The 19584-nt window shown below is 49.3% G+C and overlaps 1 protein-coding gene across 2 annotated transcripts in view; it reads left to right on the top strand.

The window, feature by feature from the left end:
* PI4KA (phosphatidylinositol 4-kinase alpha) overlaps nt 1–19584 on the top strand; it is a 114719-nt gene that overhangs the window by 73103 nt on the left and 22032 nt on the right. For both annotated transcript variants that reach the window (XM_045535137.1, XM_045535138.1), the window contains exons 23-34: nt 2237–2319; nt 7258–7328; nt 7410–7534; nt 8761–8842; nt 9091–9174; nt 10686–10775; nt 12698–12817; nt 13531–13623; nt 15125–15281; nt 15519–15646; nt 17623–17781; nt 18041–18192. In XM_045535137.1, coding sequence (XP_045391093.1) covers nt 2237–2319; nt 7258–7328; nt 7410–7534; nt 8761–8842; nt 9091–9174; nt 10686–10775; nt 12698–12817; nt 13531–13623; nt 15125–15281; nt 15519–15646; nt 17623–17781; nt 18041–18192 — 1344 coding nt within the window. The remainder of the gene's footprint in view (nt 1–2236; nt 2320–7257; nt 7329–7409; nt 7535–8760; nt 8843–9090; nt 9175–10685; nt 10776–12697; nt 12818–13530; nt 13624–15124; nt 15282–15518; nt 15647–17622; nt 17782–18040; nt 18193–19584) is intronic.

Below are 19584 nucleotides of genomic sequence, written 5' to 3'. Positions count from 1 at the left end.
AATTTTTAAATTTTTTTTTTCAGGGGCTAGACAGGGTCTTGCTCTTTTGCCCAGGCTGGAGTGCAGTGGCACAAGCATAGTGCACCGCAACCTGGAATGCCTGGGCTCACGTGATCCTCCTACCTCAGCCTCTCCAGTAGCTAGACTACAGGCGTGCTCCACCATGCCTGGCTAATTTTTGTATTTTTTGTAGCAACAGGGTCTCACTATGTTGCCCAGCTGGTCTTGTACTCCTGGCCTCCAGCAATCCTCCCAGCATGGGCTCCCAAAGTGCTGAGGTTGCAGGTGTGAACCACCATATCCACCATAACCATAACCATGAACCACCAGCCATAAATGTCTTTTACTTTCATTTACAAAAGTCCTATAAGAACATGACACAAAAACTTGCAGAATAAGTGGAGGGAAAAAAAATCATTGACCCTACCACCATCCCCTATAGCCTATTAGGATATTTCTTTCTTATCTTTTTTCCAAAGAATATATTTTCAAAGAAAAACCAGCCAAAACAACACAAGCCAAACCGAAACAGAGCAAAAAACGTGGTTTTAATCCTAGCATGTATGGGTAGAAGAGATATCTCCAGACCCCCTCAGCCTCACATGTTCAAAGGTAGGGCTATTTCTGCCTTCCCCACAAGTGTGCGCCTGAATGGTTTCCTCGGTTCTCAGGACAAGTGGCAGGTTTTTGGTGTTTTGGGGTTTTTTTGTCATCTTAGCTCACTGCAACCTCAAACTCCTGGGCTCAAGCTATCCTCCTGCCTCAGCCTCCCGGGTAGCTGGGACTACAGGCACACACTACCATGTCCAGCTAATTTTTTCTATTTTTAGTAGAGACAGAGTCTCGCTCTTGCTCAGGCTTGTCTTGAACTCCTGAACTCAAGCAGTCCCACCACCTCGGCCTCCCAGAGTGCTGGGATTACAGGTGTGAGCCACTGTTCCCAGCCCAGGACAGCTTCTTGAGTGAACTAGCAGGGGAAGATTCTAAGAGGTACAGACAACTTCCATGAGCCCAGCTCCCACCCAGGCTGCCTGCCAGGTCCCTGAGAGCACTCTGCTAGCACAGAGAGACAGCCCCAAAGATTTTATTCTTTATTCAAGAACCTGGCTTAGGTGCCCAGCCACTGGTTATTGGGAGAACTTTAAAACCACAAAGTGGAAAATGTGAGAAATCAAGTGAAAGCTGTGTGCATGTGTACACTCAAGAATGCATGAGCTTAAAGCCACCTGGCCTGCCCTCCGGAGGCTTAACATGCAGCAGGCTGACGCAGAGGCCAGTGGCTGTACCCCGTCGTGCCCCTGCTCTCTTAGTGGAGCCCTGGAACTCTAAACAGGTTCCACTTGCCCGTGAGTCAAGCTCATGCATTTCTTTTCTTTTTGTTCCTTTTCCCCCTGAGGTTAAAGATATTTTTTATTGTAAAAGTAAAACTCTGAGCCTGGCATGATAGCCCATGCCTGTAGCCCTAGCTACTGGGGAGGCTGAGGCAGGAGGATCACTTGAGGCCAGGAGTTCAAGACCAGCCTGGGCAATATAGTCAGAACCCCATGTCTTAAAAAAAAAAAGTAAAAATATACATGGTACATAAAACAAATAAGAGAATAAAAAACAGTAGAATAGTACAGAAGATGCTAAAGATTAAAAAAAAAAAACACAGCTCTTACCTTCCTAGCCCTGAATATCTTATTCCTACTATACAGAGATACCGACTGTTAATAGTCTCTTATTTTTCTCTTTAGAAATTTTTCATGCAGAGGCAAGCATACGTAGCCTACACATACACACGGAGGCCTTTAGGAAACCTGTTAGTGGAACCACACTGTATGTGTTTTCCCTGCACCTTGGTTTTTTCATTTAGTATGTCTCGAATGTTTTCCTGTAACAGCGCACATATAGAGCTACCTCTCATTTTGGTGGCTGGATGATGAGATGGGTGCACTTAGGCTAATCTGACCAGTCCCCTGTTGATGGGCAGATTGTTTCTATTTTGAGTAATGAAGTCAGTGTTGTCATGAAAATCCTTACGCAGGTAATGCTTAAGATACACCCTAGTGGTGGGGTTGCTGGGTTGAAAAATATGGGAATGTTTAATAATAGTCGGTTACTCATGTCAGTGCGCCCCTACAAACGGCAGAGGGTGTCTGTTCCTCACAGCCTCACCAGTTCTGAGTAGCGTCAAACCTGTGATAGGGGTGGGCCTGGCATTTTCAAAATTTGTTTACGGTGTTCTCCTTGTTAGGGTACTGCGCTCAACAGATCCTGATCGCTTCCAGGTCATGTTCTGCTACTTTGAGGATAAAGCTATTCAGAAAGACAAATCTGGTAAGCTTATTGTGATGCTTTCATGATGAATTAAGCCTTAATAGGATAAAAGGAATACTACTTCCTTCCTATTTTTTGTCTACATGTAGAAAATAGTTTTATGAAGTGACCTACCACATTAGAAAGATCAGTATAAAACACATAACCTTAAAATATACATCTCACTTGCTCTGCTACTGGTGCAAGGGCCCCAAACGGGAGGGTCGCTCTGGCCCACGGCTGGAGTGTGCTCATCTGAAGGGTACAGGGCTCCTTGGACAGTCACTGGTGGACCTGCAGCATCTTGCTGTTGCCAGAGAGCAGGCTAAGAAGACCAAGAAATCGATTTAAAGAGAGTCTCAGTGGACAAATTATTACAACCTGAACATAAATACAGTATTTTTATTTTATTTAATTGAAACAAATTTAGATTGATTATGAAAGGTATGAGTTCTTAATGATACTCTGAAAAGAACAATGTTGAACGCAAAATGCACAAGAAGATGGTTGAATTACAAAAGCAGGGGGAGTACACTGGGAGATAGGTAGATACAGATATAGACATATAATGTTTTTTGTTTGTTTTTGTTTTTGTTTTTGTTTTTTGAGACAGAATCTTGCTCTGTTGCCCGGCTAAAGTGAGTGCCGTGGCGTCAGCCTATCTCACAGCAACCTCAAACTCCTGGGCTTAAGCAATCCTCCTGCCTCAGCCTCCCGAGTAGCTGGGACTACAGGCATGTGCCACCATGCCCGGCTAACTTTTTGTATATATATTTTTAGTTGGCCAGATAATTTCTTTCTATTTTTAGTACAGACGGGGTCTCGCTCTTGCTCAGGCTGGTCTCGAACTCCTGACCTCGAGCTATCCCCCTGCCTCGGGCTCCCAGAGTGCTAGGATTACAGGCGTGAGCCACCGCGCCTGGCCGACATATAATGTTTATTTATTCCATTAAGGATTTGTGAAGTGGAGACGTGTAGTTGTGTCTCTTTGTGTAAGCAGGAAAGAGAAAACACTAGGAAAAAACCACACAGTCCAGGACAGAGTCTAGCACCAGTAATAGAGGGACTGATCAAGCCTGGTCTCAGAAAGTGACCAGTGTCCTTCCAGTGGGTGATGAACAGAGGCGGCCCACGGAGCAACCAGTTAAAGATGCTCCATTAGCCAAGGCCACCGGTGGGAGCTGGCTGCAAGCACGGCTCTTGTCATGAGGGTTTCCATGCCTCAGTAGCCCTGCCCGTTATGCGGGGACCCAGTTGGACCACTGGCAGGCCAGGCTCTGTGGGCCACAGCCATGTCAAGGCCTGTATCATTTCTGGGAACATTTCAGAATGTGAAAATCTGTATGAAACGCAAGTCTTACAGTGCAGCATGTGCTCGGGCTGAGTGCACAGAGGGCCTTAGCTGTCACCAGTCCTAGCCAAGAGGACCAACTCCTAGGAAGACAGAAGAATAGTGGAAACTCCAGGAAGGCATAAAAATATTACAATTACCAAAACCCTATAAGGGAAACCTAAGATAAATACCGGAGTAGGAAGAAGAGGTGGCAAACTGGAAAGGGACACAAAGAAACTTTCTGGGCTGACGGAAGTGTTCTCTGTTTTGTTTGGGTGGTGGTTTCATGAGAGTGTACAATTGTTAAAAGTCATCAAATTGAGCACATAAAGTCTTTGGATTTTATCGTATGCAAATTATACCTCAATTTTTAAAAATTACAAAGGGCTAACAGAGTTTTATAAAAGTTTATTTTGCCAAAAAAAGAAAGACAGCAAAGAAAAAAGTTAAATGCATAATGTAAGCACTTTTTGACCAGTTTTACTTTATAAAGGTACTGATAAGTCTGATTTATAAGGTGTTTAAAAATTTAAAAGATACTGAAATAATAGACCTATGTTTTAATTAAATGCTTACAATAATTTGATAATCATGTTTAAATATGCAAGGGAATTTAGTAGAATCTAGAAACTTATTAACTGTGTGAGCAAATTTTTTGAGGAATGCTTATTGATGAATTATTAAGATTAACAAAGTTAGCATTAAAGTACAACTAGTAGTGAGTAGTCCTTTCCATTCCAGAAGCTGTTGGCACATTGATGATTCTATAATATCAACTTGTTCTTGCCAGTAGAGAAATTATTTCCAGATACTTCTGGTACCATTTTTTTCTTTTGTTGAAAAATTAACGCTTGAAGAAATGTTTTTAAAAATCACCCCAGAGACTCTTGAGAAGCTGGTTTATGTAAGACTTTCATCCAATAAGTCCTTTGTAGGATACCTCATACTGCTACACAACAGAGTCAGGAAATTAGCTGCATGAATGTATTTTTGCAGCTGGGAATCAGTGGGATTGGCAAGGAAGGGCAGCATGAGGTTCTGGAAGCTCCCTCTGCTGGCAGTCAGGGAAGAATTAGAATGAGCAGGGACCCTGGTGGAGGCCAGGAGTAGGAGGTGCAGGCAGACAGTTTCTACAGAAGGAAACCTCTTTCTGGAGGAGTCCAGATACGGAGGGTAATGCTCAGAGGGTCTCACACACCTCAGGACCACTTGGGGGTATAGCAGAGATGCTGTTCATTGATTCAGTCCCTTCATCCATTGGTCAATGCAGCAGCTGTTTTGTGCTAAGTTCTGTGCTGGACATTTGGCTCATCCTGAGATTCTTTGGTTCAGGAGGGAGAAGAAGTAACAAAAAAATTGAAACTGTTAACCTCTAAGAGACTTAAAAACCTAGCACATTTTGCCAGTCTCCTAGAGAATATCTATAGATGGAATTAGATCCTTTTCTGAAGCTAGACGTTTCACTCTTCTCTCTGAGCTCTGTTTTTTTGTTCTTGTGACAGCAGAGGAAACTAAATTGTACTGGGGGTTGATTTGCTCTTCAAATGATTCAAAATGAAATGATTTTGTATTCTTCCATGATTTCAAATTGGTTGTTTTTGTTCTGAGCATGGTACGTAGGTTAAGCAGTAAATGTGCAGCTATTGAGTTGACTTCTCTCTTCCTTTTCTCTTCTAAAACATGAGAGATGAGAAGGAAGTGTCTTTGGAGACATATATTATTCATGAATTTTTAGAACCAACCAGGAGAGAGAGTATATGAAATGTCTAGCAGCTCCACTAAAGGGAAGGGCCTCCGTAAGCCGAGCCTCCCTGTTCCGTAAGGGCCAGGGCCTGCTGCTCACCTGCCAGCTGCCCAGCTAGTCAGTACACTAGTAATTCAGAGTTAACCTTAGGTACAAAAAAAAGAGGCTTTTCTATAAGTAAAAATCCCCTTAAATGCTATTACATGATATTGATTGGCATCTGACCACTCTCTGATTATTTATTAGGAACTTATAGTTTCAGTTTCCTAATAGCTATATGAAAAAAGTATAACAGTAAACGCATACCCCCAAAATAAGATTTTACCCACCCAGCCCAGCCTTTCAAGAAAGCAACTTTCTCCACTGTTGGGCACCTGTCCAGGTCACACTGATCACTTTTCATATTGCTGAGAGCCTTGTTGGGGCCCACTTTTCCCAGTAACAAATAGCTATAAAAGGCCCCTTTATGTCTCAGGCTCTGTGCTGGGCCCAGAGTACAAAGCTGATAGCACCTGCCTAGTCTCTCTGCCTAGTTGCAAAGAGCAATCCTGTTATTTAACCATGCAGGTTAACAATAGTGGATAGAGGAACAGCACTGTGGAGTATGAATTGGAATTTTATTGCAGTTCTTTTATCTGCATTGTGATTTCCACTGTTCTCTGTTGCTTTTTACAACCTACTATGCATGCCTGCAACAATGAGCACATCCAGTGCTTAGATCTTCGTTTCTGAATACCATTCTTCAATAAAAGGAAACAGGGCTTCATGGAGAAAGGGTTGATTAAGAAGAAAAAAAAGGCATTGGGGCATGTCAGAAGGACACAGGAGCTAAGCCAAAAGAGCTGCCAGTGGCCAAAGTTGGAGCGATTTGAGCAACAAAATAGTGATGGTATTGGATTATAACCCAGTGAATAAAAGAAATATCCATTAGCCCAAAGTGATTAGATTATTGAATAAATGAAATACGGGGAAGGAGGGACAAGCCTTCCTTACAGAATTCCAGTTACTAAAAGTAGGAGGAATGAGGGAGATAGAAAATCTCTCCACAGTAGCTACTGGAGGCAGAATCCACTCATGAATGCTAAAATTAGTGGGTAAAATTTTAAAGAGAAATGAGTTATCTATATAACCTCAAAGTATCTTCTCCAAAATATTTATCAATTGCTGTGGTGGTTTTTTAACTCTCATCCACAAATTCTCTTCGGCGTTTCCTCGGCCTAAGTGTGGGCTGGATTTAGTGACTTGCTTCTAAAGAGTAAAGTATGGAAAGGGAAAAATAGTAACTCAAACCAAATGATCAGTGTTAACTTTGCCAGTGATAAGACATAATGACATCACATACCCAAGATATGATGTGACAGTAAGGGCACATTCCTTCTGTAGTATTCTCTCCAAGAATCCTATAACCCTAGTCTAATCATGTGTAAACATCAGACAAACCTACATTGAGGGACATTCTACAGAATATACCTGTGTTCTTCAAAAGCATCAAAATCATGAAAGACAAAGACAGACTAAGGAGTCAACATAGATTAGAGGAGACCAGGATACATGATGACTAAATGCCATCTGGCGTCCTGGGTTGGGTGCTGGAACAAAAGAGGAATGTAAACAGGAGAATTTGGGAAATCCAGCAAAGTGTGAAGTTCAGGTGATAGTATTAATATTACCTTAGTGTATGACTCTCAGTTTTCAACACATCAGCCTGGTTATTGCAGATGTTACTGTCCGGGGAAGCTGGGTAAAGGGTATATGGAAACTCTGAGCTGCCCCTGCAATTCTCTGTAAGTCTGAAGTCATTTTAAAAGAAAAAGTTTGGAAATAGCCAGGATTGATCTCTGTCTGCTGCTGCACCTGATCTGTGGACACCTTCTCGTTTCAGGGATGATGCAGTGTGTGATTGCTGTTGCAGACAAAGTCTTTGATGCCTTCCTGAATATGATGGCGGATAAAGTAAGTCTTGTCAGAGCGTGAGCACGTGTCTGCTGGAGGCACGCGAGGGCTCTGCTGTACCTGGCTCTTCTGAATCTCTAGGCCAAGACCAAGGAGAACGAGGAGGAGCTGGAGCGGCACGCCCAGTTCCTGCTGGTGAACTTCAACCACATCCACAAGAGGATACGGAGGGTTGCGGATAAGTATCTGTCTGGTCTGGTGGATAAGTAAGTTCATTTTCCTGCTAATGCTTTATTTGTATGTGTGTAAACTTTTGTGATTTGGGATACGGGAAAAAATCATCCTCACATTATCAGTCCAGAAAAAAATGGAGTCACAGTAAAAATTCTCAAGAATGACGCAGCCTCCTACTGAATGTCAGTGTGTTTGCCACAGTCTGAATTTGGGTCCAGAAATGTCCGTTCATCCGAGCTATCAATGTTACTTAGAGTGGTTACTGTAGTGACTGCATTACTCTTGCTGGTGTAATGTCCCTGTGTCTCTGAGCCGCACCCACCCTGGCAAGCCCCAGCCCACCATCTTCTAGCCAAAGGTCCAGCCAGAGGACCTCTGGTAGAATTGGTGTCTTGTATGTGTTCCGGAGGCTTCTCAGGAACAAAAGCCCACACTGGCCCTTTTCCATATGCACGCCCTGTGCTGGGAGGCAAAGCAGGCCCTCTTGGGACACATCCCCACAGATGAGAACACTCGAAGGTGGGCTGGCCAGCCGCTCTGAGGGGTGAAGGCCAGAGGCAGCAGACACCCAAATGGAGTCGCGTCCAGGGATCTGGAGCCTGTCGCAGATGCTGTGTGCCTGGCACAGGCACCAGTGCCGTCTGAGGGTGGGTCAGGAGCCAGCCGTAGGCCATGAAAGCAAGTCCAACACACATGTGGCCTGTGTCTGAGCTGGGGTTTCTGAGCAGGGGGCCTCGGATGAGTCACAGCTGTGCAGAGACACTGCCCCTTCAGCCCTGGGGCCATCAGAGCCCATGGCCTGTTGCTTTCAAGAGCAGGCACCTTCTCTTTACCCCAGGGTGTCATGCAAATAATGTCATTTTCTGTGCCATGAAGTGAGAAATATTGGGGAGCTTGGTTGAAAACTAGGAGAATTGCTTTGGGGAGTGAAGGGGTGCAGCTTGGCCAGTGCGTGACCAGGACGGTCGGTATCGGGTTCAGAAAAGGTCAGTTGGGGCGTGTCTGACCCTGGGGAATGGGAATGGCAGGGCCTGGGGAGCATTTCTGACTGGGTACCACCCCCTTCCCTGCAGAGAGCCTGAGAAGGGTGGGTGGGCTCTCTGCCTCAGAGACCTCCTGACCTCCCACCTTCAGCTGGCCAGCAGCAGGTGTGGGCTTGTGCTGGCGCAGGGGAGGCAGCTGAAGTGGGACCCCACCCACTGAGGCCAACCTTCCTTGAGGTTTGGTTCCTGGCCCTGAGAGCTGGCTCTTGGCACAGGTTTCCCCACCTGCTCTGGAGCGGGACCGTGCTGAAGACCATGCTGGACATCCTGCAGACCCTGTCGCTGTCGCTGAGTGCTGTGAGTGTCCACCGTCCACTCCGTGTCATGGCATGCTCCTCTGTCCTGATTCATGCTATAAGGGGTGTATTGGGGGCCCATATCCTACCCTGGTGTTTCCCAGGAAGCTGCACCAAGTCTGGAAGCCCGTCATAGATGGGACAGGTAGTGGGAAGGGGTGGCCAACATTCTGCTGTCCCGTCTGAGAGGCTTGGCAGTGGCATCTTGGAGAAGGCGGTTTGGAAGCGTGAGTCTCACTGTGCTTGCAGGATATTCACAAGGACCAGCCTTACTATGACATTCCTGACGCCCCCTACCGGATCACAGTTCCTGACACGTACGAAGCCCGAGAGGTAGGCCTGATGTGGTCCCCTGCAGAGGGACCATCTTCACCACCCATCTTTGAGTGTGCAGGCAGGTGCTTGACTATATGAGGTGACCCAGTCCCCCTCGGTCTGGGGGTATGAGTGGTGTTTGCCCCACCCTGCAGCCAGGAGACTGAGCACTGGCCAGTGTGCGAGGGCAGCTGGCTGCCCCCAGGCTCTGCTGCCTTCCAAGCCAGTGCTCTGGCCCCTCGGCCATGGGGACTCTCAGCTGTGTTCTTGATTTAGCTGCCCAAGAGGTTTACAGCTACCAGTCAGTTTATAGCCCCTCCCGTCTGCACTGAGCATGCATGATTGCAGGTGGACTTCACTTCTCCGAGGTATACTGACTCTTGGTTATTGCGGCAGTAGCATAACATGCCCCTGGCTTTGTGCTATCCCATGGGAAAACAGGCAGAATAAATCGCTCCGAATGAGGACGATGTCCTGGGCATCTTTTGTCCCCAACTTGGTCTGACTCAGAGGCATTACTCTGGCAGGACCAAAGCTTGAGTCCACTCAGAGCTCTACCAGCCTAGGGCTGGATCATGTCCTGACTCAGGACCTCCCAGCCAGATCAGCGGTCACTGAGGAGTTTCCCCAAGCAGTGATTTTTGCCACCCTGAAACTGCCCTCCCCTCCAGTCGCTGACCCAGGACAGGTGCACAGTGGCCCTGTAACCTGCTATTCATGTAGATTCTGCCATACAGCCTTGTTCAGGAACTACAGACCACCGTGTGTGCGAGTTCCCTGTCCCTGGGATTGGGTTAGAACCTGACCATTGTGCTAGCCTGCTGGGCTGCTGTAGCTAAGGACCACAGACAGGTGGCTTAAGAAACAGACATTATATGTCTCCTAGTTCTGAGGGCTGAGGTCCAAGGTCAAGGTGTCAGCAGGGCTAGTTTCTCCTGAAGCCTCTATCCTTGGCTTGTTGGTGGCCACCTCCTTCCCCACGTCCTCACGTGCTCTTCCCACTGTGTGTCCAGATACCCTCTTCTCATGAGGACACTGGCCAGATTGGATCAGGGCCCACCCTAACTGCCTTTTTTTTTTTGAGACAGAGTCTCACTCTGTTGCCCGGGCTAGAGTGCCGTGGCATCAGCCTAGCTCACAGCAACCTCAAACTTCTGGGCTCAAGTGATCCTCCTGCGTCAGCCTTCCAAGTAGCTGGGACTACAGGCTCATGCCACAACGTCCAGCTAATTTTTTTATCTTTAGTAGAGACAGGGTCTCGCTGTTTCTCAGGCTGGTCTCGAACTCCTGACCTCAAGCAATCCTCCTACGTCGGCCTCCCAGAGTGCTAGGATTACAGGCGTGAGCCACCACGCCCAGCCTAGCTGCCTTTTAATTTAATCACCTCTGTAAAGGCCCATCTTCCAGGTGCAGTCCTATTCTGAGGTGCTGCTACTGGTCAGAACTCAACATAGGGATTTTGGGGGAACACAGTTCAGCCCAGATGAACCGACCTCAGGTTGTTGAGAAGCGGTTTCACCCTCTTGCAGAGCATCGTGAAGGACTTCGCTGCACGCTGTGGAATGATCTTGCAGGAGGCCATGAAGTGGGCGCCCACGGTTACCAAGTCCCACCTGCAGGTACTTTCTTGAAGACATCAAAAAGCAATCTCAATAAGATCCTTTGAGCTGTCCAAAGAGCTTTATGCAGACGCAGGCAACTCAAAATACAGCAGCACTAGTGTGAATAAATAGAGAAATGTCAGTCTAGTGCCTAAGACTAAGCAGCACCGCCAGCAGTAGGTGCATGGGAGTGTTTCTGTAAATGCCAGTGACTGCAAAGTGAGTTACTGTTCTGTTGAAAGTCACAGTCAAACAGATGGAACAAAAATGCCACAGTGTATGAGGACAAAGTTGCCTTAACAGGAGTCAAAGTTCAAGTCAGTGACAATTTGGAAAAAAAGAAAACAAGTCAAAGACAAGACAAATGCCACTAGAAGAAATCTGAGTTAGCAGAGGGCAGGTGTTTTAGGAGGAGCTCGTGAAGTTGGCCTTGGCAACACTTGTTAAGGTGAACCCAGTTCACAGAGGTTTCTGGGTGTGAAATCCAGGAGGATAGAACAGCTGGCTCCAGGAGCCCCAGACGCTGTGTGGAAATGCATTTGGCAAGAACCTGTGGGTCATGCCAAGGATTGCTGTAAAGTTCCTCCTTCCCCAGAGAGGTTGAACAGTGAGGAGGACGGAGCAGGGCCTTGTAACTAAGTCACACCTGTCATTTGATGACTGTAGCTTTCTCATTTATACACTAGAATTCGTCAGACTGTGGTAGTTTCTCAAACTGTTAATACTTAGAATCATCTGATTTCCTTTGGTTGAGGTAGAGGAAAAGTCTGTGGCATAAGAGGGGAGGCCCCCTTTAATGCCTAGAAAGTTTCAGTGGACCAAAAAGAGGCCAATAGAGCTTTTTATTCTCTCTGACTTTTTCAGGCAGGCCTGGCCTGAGGAGGAAGTAGAAAATGAAAAAGCTTGAAATGACCTTGATATTTCCATCAAGTGTCCCCTTGGCGCCCCCCTCAGGCCCACCCTTCCCCTCCCTCTGCAGCCCACTCATTCTGAACCCCCACCTGACCTCTGCCTAGCTCTCCCTGCCCAGCCCCACCTCCCGTCCTGCCTCCAGCCTCAGCCTTCCCCGAATCTGCCCTCCATGCCACACGCCAGAGTAGTCCAGGTTTAATAGCAAATCTGGTCAGTACTTCCATTTAAACTACTGCCACTGCCCATCACCATGGGGTCTATGGGTGGGCTTCTGGGGGCTCCAGGGAGCCCCCCAGAAACTAGTTGCATTAGTACGGTTTTGAGTTTACATGCCTGTGTGTATTTTTGTGCAGGGAGTTATGTAGCTCACTCTAAGTGCTTTTGCCTGGCCTGGGAGGCCTTTCCCACTTGGCCTATCTCCGGCCCAGCCTTGCCCCCACCCTGTCGCGTCTGTACTCAGTGCTTCTGTGGTGCTGAGCCCCTGGGGTCCCCAGAGCAGGAGGTTTTCCTCACACCTCGGGCTCTGCCAGATGTCCCTTTGCCCAAATGCCCTTTTCCCACTGGGTGGCCAGGTGGACTCAGGTGTTGTTCTGCATTCCTGCTGTCTCACCCATGCTGGGCAGCAGGGGTGCTACAGTAGGAGAGTGGAGGCCCCACACCACACTGCCTGCCTGTTGGCAGCAGGGCCAAGGCTTTGCAGCACGTTTCCCCAGCTGCTAGTACAGCTCTTGGCAAACCAGATGGTTAGCAAGGAGGTGCTAAAGGAATAAAGGGGCCTCCCGCATTGACACAAAGCCGCACCCACCACCAACTGCCTGCCAGCCCCTGAGAGAATCAGACCTTGTCCTCGTTTGCAGATGAGCAGTAGCCAGTCAGAGAGAGGCCTTACCTTACTGGTGGTCCCCCAGCTAGTCAGCGAGGGGCAGACTCAGGTCTACCCAGTGTTTGCTCCACTACCCCACACCTTAAATTAATTATAGTTTTATTTTCTCCTTTAAGTAAAATAGCATGTTTTTATCCTGTTTCAGGAATATCTGAACAAACATCAGAACTGGGTGTCGGGACTGTCCCAGCACACAGGCCTGGCCATGGCCACTGAGAGCATTCTTCACTTCGCTGGCTACAACAAGCAGAACACCACGCTCGGGGTACGTGTGAGCCTCCTGCAGAGCAGTGACCCCCTCAGACTGTGGAGCACAGTCCAGGGGCTGGAGGGTATGGCAGCAGTGGCCAGCCTGGGCTGGGAAGGGGAGTCACTGAGGCCCTGGGTCCCCCAGGGCAGGTGGCGGAGCTGGGAGGCTAAGGCTCAAGCAGAGGAAGTGAGGGGTGTGGTTTGCAAATACTTTCTCTCATTCTGGGGGTTGCCTTTGTACTCAGGGTATGCCCTTTCTGTCTCAAACCTTAGACTGAGGAGCAACTAGCAGATGCTTAAGAGCCCACTGGCTTTGGCTGTTACCTTCAGCCACTTTTTATCATCTGTAAGTGACATTTACAGACCACACCCACCCACAGAGGAGCTGGCCATGAGTACCAACTGTCACAGCGTTTCCATCACAGATTACAATCATTCTCAACACAATCTAGTGATTCTTTCTCTTGCAAAGGCCTGTTCACTTATAGTACAGACTGTCTTCCAGAAATACTTCTTCCATCAAAATTTTTTTAAAAATCCTCTTCTGGGACATATCAGACTAGAGGGTATTTAGAATATTTTGTTTTATTAACTTGCCAGCACTGAAGAGTTTTAATAACCTCCAGATCTGAACCTGACTTCTCAATTAGACTTAGGTTTAGCCATGGTAAATGTGAGAAAAGGATTGTGTTGCAAGAGTCTGAAATAATTGTCATTACTCGTCCGCAGGCGACTCAGCTAACCGAGCGCCCGGCCTGTGTGAAGAAAGATTACTCCAACTTCATGGCGTCCCTCAATTTGCGCAACCGCTATGCAGGCGAGGTACTTGCCTTGGCCTCGTGTTCGAGGTCCTTCAAAGTGTCCTCTTGTTTTGATGCCAGTTGGCTCTTGCCCAGTGGAAAATGAACGAGGCATCTGGGTGACGGGGAGTTCACTCATTTTAGGTGGCCTTGAAGGGCATGGGGCCCTGGAGCTCACCAGCACATTCTGGGTGATTTATGATATTAAATGATGGCAGACATGTTGAATGCCATTCATTATTCTGGGCACTCAGTGAGGTATGTGCTAGTATTCCAGTTTTGCAGATAAAGACACTGAGGCACCTGAGATTAAGTAACTTCCCCAAGTCATACAGGCAGAGCAGGGTTGGGAACCACATCTTCAGAGTCCACGTTGAGGGCTCTCACCCACCACACCACAGTTGCTGCACCTCTCTGGGCCTCCGTTTCCTCGTCCGTAAACTCCGAAGCTAGTCTGCACCATTCCTAAGGTCCCTGGCAATTTTGCAAGTCTGTTGGTGCTGGACTGAGGGGGCTCCCCTCCCCCTGAGCGCTCTGCCCCTTGCTTATTCCACTGGCCGCTTTCCCTGGGAGCCTCAGCAAGGTGCCTGTGCTCTGCACAGCAGCCACCGACCTCACGGGCCCCATCGCTGGGAGTCACCCTCGGAGTCTGTTCCACATTGTTTTGAACACCCAGTGGCGTTGGGAAGTCTGTCTGTGGGGATTAGTTTTATTGTTTGGAAGGAGTCAGAATCTCCTTTACAAGCAAGTCTTATGAATAAGAAAGCAACACTTTCTTGGGGGGGAAAGGTATCTGACTTTAAAAATAGTGAGGCCAGGCACGGTGGCTCATGCCTGTAATCCTAGCACTCTGGGAGGCCGAGGCGGGAGGATCGCCTGAGGTCAGGAGTTCGAGACCAGCCTGAGTAAGAGCAAGACCCCATCTCTACTAAAAATAGAAAGAAATGATCTATAAAAATATATATAGAAAATATTAGCCAGGGTTGGTGGCACATGCCTGTAGTCCCAGCTACTTGGGAGGCTGAGGCAGAAGGATCGCTTGAGCTCAGGAGTTTGAGGTTGCTGTGAACTAGGCTGGCGCCACGGCACTCTAGCCCAGGCAACAGAGCAAGACTCTGTCTCAAAAAAAAAAAAAAAAAAACCAAATAGGCTGATCTTGTTCAAGTCATTAACTGAGTCTGAAAGGAAATGTATTCATCCACCTCACGTTCATGTACTCTTGCTGCGGGTCAGACCCTGGGCTCAGTGCTGGGTGCAAAGATGAGAGACCAGGTCCCCACCCTCAAGGAATGTCTATAATGGTGACAGTGCCAACATGCATTTCTAGAAGAGAAGTTCTTTTAGGTAAAAGCTATCAGCAGTGGTCCATTTTGAAATGATCCCGCCTCTCTGCACGAGTGAGCTCTAATTTGGGACAGTGAGGCACCTGTTGGGACTGCCGTGGGTGTGGTCAGGTAGCTGCCAAGCCTCACCCACGTTGCCGGGATTGTGTGTGTAGCTGCTGATGCACGTACTCCTTGCAGGTGTGTGGGATGATTCGGTTCTCAGGTGCCACAGGCCAGATGTCTGATCTGAACAAAATGATGGTCCAGGACCTGAATTCGGCTTTAGACCGCAGCAGTCCTCAGCTCTACACGCAGGCCATGTTCAAGCTGACCGCAATGCTCATCAGCAGCAAAGGTAACGCACTGAGGCAACATGGAATTCTGGGTTGTTTCTAAACGAATGTTTGCCGCAATGATCTGTAGGCAGCTGGAGTTCTGAGCTCCCCCAGTAGAGATCTCTGTGGCATCTCTCATGGGTAAAAAGTAAACAAAAGGCCATCATTGGTCCCAGCTGGTGCAGACTCTCATTGACTTGGGGAAACTGTTTGGATCAGTGAGTGTTGGAGGCCCCTGAATGTGTGTTTGGTTCCAGATTGTGACCCACAGCTCCTCCATCATCTGTGTTGGGGTCCCCTCCGGATGTTCAACGAACACGGCATGGAAACAGCGCTGGCCTGCTGGGAGTGGCTGCTGGCTGGCAAGAACGGAGTGGAAGTGCCGGTAGGATGCTGACCTCAGGCTGGCTTGAGGGTGGGACGGGACAAGAAACAGGAAGAAGCTGCCCTGGTGCTGCCACTGAGAGCATGGAGGCCCAGGCAGGGCCCTCCATCCTCTCAAGCCTCAGTCTCCTTTTAGATTGTGTTATTGATGCTTGACAGTCGCAGAGAAAAGAGTGTATGTGAACAGGTGCCCCAGTGGTGCCCGGAAGCTGTTATTTTTCAAAAGCTCGGTAGGGGGAGCCGTTTTCCTACTGAAATTGGAAGACCCTTCCTTTTGCACACCTGTTGATGCCGGCTCTGACTGGGAGCAGTTGTGTTTGTCCACAGGGGCGGTTTTTCTTGACCTGATAACTTTGGAATCAGCTCCTTTTGCCTGCATCCGTATTTCTGGAGTTGTTACTGCAGGGGGTCCACGGGGAGGGTTACACTTACCTTTCAGCTGACCGGATGAACATCTAAGACCCTGAGAACCATCAGGCTGGTAGGGTGAACACCTAAGAACAGTCATTTTTCAAAGATCCTGTTAACTTTCAAGGTAACAGGGAATTTAACATACTTTTTTTTTCTGTTTCTTAAGATCACTTGAGATAAGTAGTCAAAAGGGGTGTTTTGTTTTTCTTGTTCCCTTAGGGAAATTGGAATGCTTCAGAGATAGAATTAGAATGTTCCAGGTGGGTGGTGGTGACAGTAATGGTTATACCTCCCCTTTGCTGGTATCTCGTAACTGCTTGGGGTTTGTGGCAGTCACACCACGCAGGGTTCTGAGGAAACATTTTGTCCAGTGCGCCTGTGTGGAGATCATCTGGTCAGGGAGGGACGCCTACCCCTGCCTTTCAGGACAGGAAGGCACCTGGGGCCCTGGGCTCAGCCAGTGGTTCCTGGGCCCTTTCTCTCTGGAACCAAGGGGGACACTGGCTTCTCAGCCTTCTCTCTCATGAGTGTGCAGAAGGGCCCATGGAACAGGGCTCCACGTCCAGAGCCGTGCTCCCCGTCTGCCTGGGGGAGTGTAACGCCGGCACCTGTGGCCGCGTGAGCTCTGGAGAGATGCTGACTGCTGCTGCCCCTCCGTTCCTGTTGCTGCAGGGACAGGGTCCGCAGACACGGCCGTACGCTGTGGCCGACAGATCCACCCATTGCCATTATGACCACCCACTTTCTCTCTCCCATCCTTTCCGGTTGTTTTCATCTGATTTACTACTATGTGTGTTATACTTTATAAGCACCTGGGACTACAGGCAAGCACCACCACGCCTGGCTAATTTTTCTTAGTTTTTGTAGAGACAGAGTCTCAAACTCTTGAGCTCAAGTGATCCTCCCACCTCAGCCTCCCAAAGTGCTGGGATTATAGGTGTGAGCCACCACGCTTGGACTTTTTAAAAATTTTTATTATGAAAAATTCCAAACATATACAAAAGGAGGTGATGGCCTGCCCCTGCCATCACCTGTGGCTTGGCTGTGGGCTCAGTTCCCTTGGCCTGTGGCAGGCTTGGCCACCCACTCACACCCAGACCTTGTGCTGGCCCTAGCAGCTTATGGTTGTCTGTGTCCTCACTCCCCACCTCTGCCCCACAAAGACCTGACCTGTCCAGGCCCAGCAACACCCAGGGACAGGGGGCTTTTTTTTTCTGTTGAGCTAGGTATGGTGGCTCACACCTGAAATCCTAGCACTTAGGGAGGCTAAGGTGGGAGGATCACTTGAGGCCAGAAGTCTAAGAACAGCCTGGGCAATAGTGAGACCCGTATTTACAAAAAAAATAAGAAAATTAGCCAGATGTGATGGCATGTGCCTGTAGTCCCAGCTACTTGGGAGGCTGAGGCAGGAGGATCACTTGAGCCCAGGAGGTTGAGGTTGCAGTGAGCTTGATGACCCCACTGTACTCCAGCCTGGGAAACAGAGTAAGACCCTGTCGCAAAAAAAACCCAGTAATCCCCTTTTTGCGCTTCACAGAGGAGCCAACATACCTTCTATACTTACAGTTTATGCGGGAGATGGCAGGGGCCTGGCACATGACAGTGGAGCAGAAGTTTGGCCTGTTTTCTGCTGAGATAAAGGAGGCAGACCCCCTGGCCGCGTCAGAAGCAAGTCAGCCCAAACCATGTCCTCCTGAAGTGACCCCCCACTACATCTGGATTGACGTACGTGCCAAGGCTCTGCAGTGCTCTGCCCACTCAACCTGGGGGGCCAGGGCTCCTGCTGGGGTGCTGTGGGCCAGCAAGCCTGAGGAAGGGCAGGGGGGGCTCCAGGTTTTCAGACTGCCTGAGAGAGGGGGGTGACTCTTCCAGCCTATCCCCAGCCTACTCCGGTCAGCCCAGAGCCCCTCCTTAGCTGGCCTCACTACCCCTGGGCTAGGCAGGCCTGGCTGCTTGACTGCAGCACATTTTCCTTCTTGCTCAGTTCTTGGTGCAGCGGTTTGAGATTGCCAAGTACTGCAGCTCTGACCAAGTGGAGATCTTCTCCAGCCTGCTACAGCGCTCCATGTCCCTGAACATCGGCGGGGCCAAGGGGAGCATGAACCGGCACGTGGCGGCCATCGGGCCCCGCTTCAAGTGAGGGCTCCCCTCCTCTACGGCACCAGGGCCTCTGGGGGTGTGTGTGTGTCACAGGGCATGTGGAGGGGTGTCACAGTGCTTCTGTAGAGTGTGGAACAAACTTCGGTGAGCTGTTGGTTCCTGGAACAACAGGGAAGAGCTTATTAGAAGCATCTTTCCTAATCAAATCAAGGTCTTGAACTCCTCTGCCCCACAGCTTCTGTAGTCCGGCCCTTCTTAGGACCCAGCCTCTGCTGTCCACTGTACAGGGCCCAGCCCCCACCCCAACAGGCCCTCGGGCCTACGCCTACTCTGCCTGCCTCTCCCATCCCAAGGCCACTGGCCGCCACCTGGACCAGCACTTCTCAAACCAGCCGCAGGGATGGGCCAGTTCTCTTTTTTCTTCATTTCTAATCAGTCACGGGCCTATACTTTTATAAAATGCAATAGAAATGAATTGCCAGGAAACAGCCCTCTCTGGAGGGCCACGGCTGTGTGCAGCCACCAGGGATGAGCAGCGCCCCTCTCGGTCCCTGTGCTCACTCAGACAGGCTGTGACGCTGTCTGCAGGTGCTCGGAGGGCAGCCCTGACCTAAGGGCCTTGCCCGTGCATGCAGAGGAGCTGCCCCGCCACAGCCCGCCCTCCCCTCGCCTCCCTCCTGTCCTCTGGGCGACTCCCTGTGGCGTGTCTGGCCTCTGTCGCGTCCTGTCATGCTCACAGCCTCGGCTCTTCCTTGCTGCTCTCATGGGGACTGCCCAGCTGCCTGGCCATGGCCCCCACTCCCGGCTGCGATCTGTCCTGCAGCTCCGGTGCAGTCGTGCAGGACGGCGCCTGCGCCTCTGGCTGGCGTGGAAGGCCCTCTGTGGTGTGGCCTCATTACACTCTGCCCTCCTCCTGCGCTGTTTCCGGGCCCAGCCTGACCATCCCCTCGGCCCCAACGCTCCAACCCCCAACCTTGGCTCCTGCAGCCACTTCCCTCTGGACTCTGTCACCTCGTTTCTGCCAAACAAGAAGCCACTTCTCCTTTAGGGCCCGTCTCACTGCCAGGCCTTTCCAGACCTTTCAGCTGCTGGGGGCTGTCCCTCAGGAAGAGCCCCTGTTGGAACTGGATCCCTCTGGTGTGGGGTGTTTGTGGCATTTTTCTCTACAGATAGCTGTGTCTCACCCACTGCCCATCCCCTGTGGAGATGTGGCTTTTCAGCCACCCCTACACCCTGCTCAGGGCGGGGCCTGGCAGAAACCAGGTTAAATTTCTAAACTTAAATGCTCAAGCAGATTAACACAGATTGTTCCCTTTTCTCTCAATGAAAGTGAAGGATTTAAAGAACCTTTCCTGGGACCTTTTGGGTAGAAGAAATCTGTGCCTGGTAATCCCCTGCCCCATGCCCCAGGTCAGGCTCTGCCTCTGG

The sequence above is a fragment of the Lemur catta genome, chromosome 21 (genome assembly GCF_020740605.2).
Source record: "Lemur catta isolate mLemCat1 chromosome 21, mLemCat1.pri, whole genome shotgun sequence".
NCBI classification, from domain to species: Eukaryota; Metazoa; Chordata; class Mammalia; order Primates; family Lemuridae; genus Lemur; species Lemur catta.
This window is presented reverse-complemented; position numbering and strand designations above follow the sequence as displayed.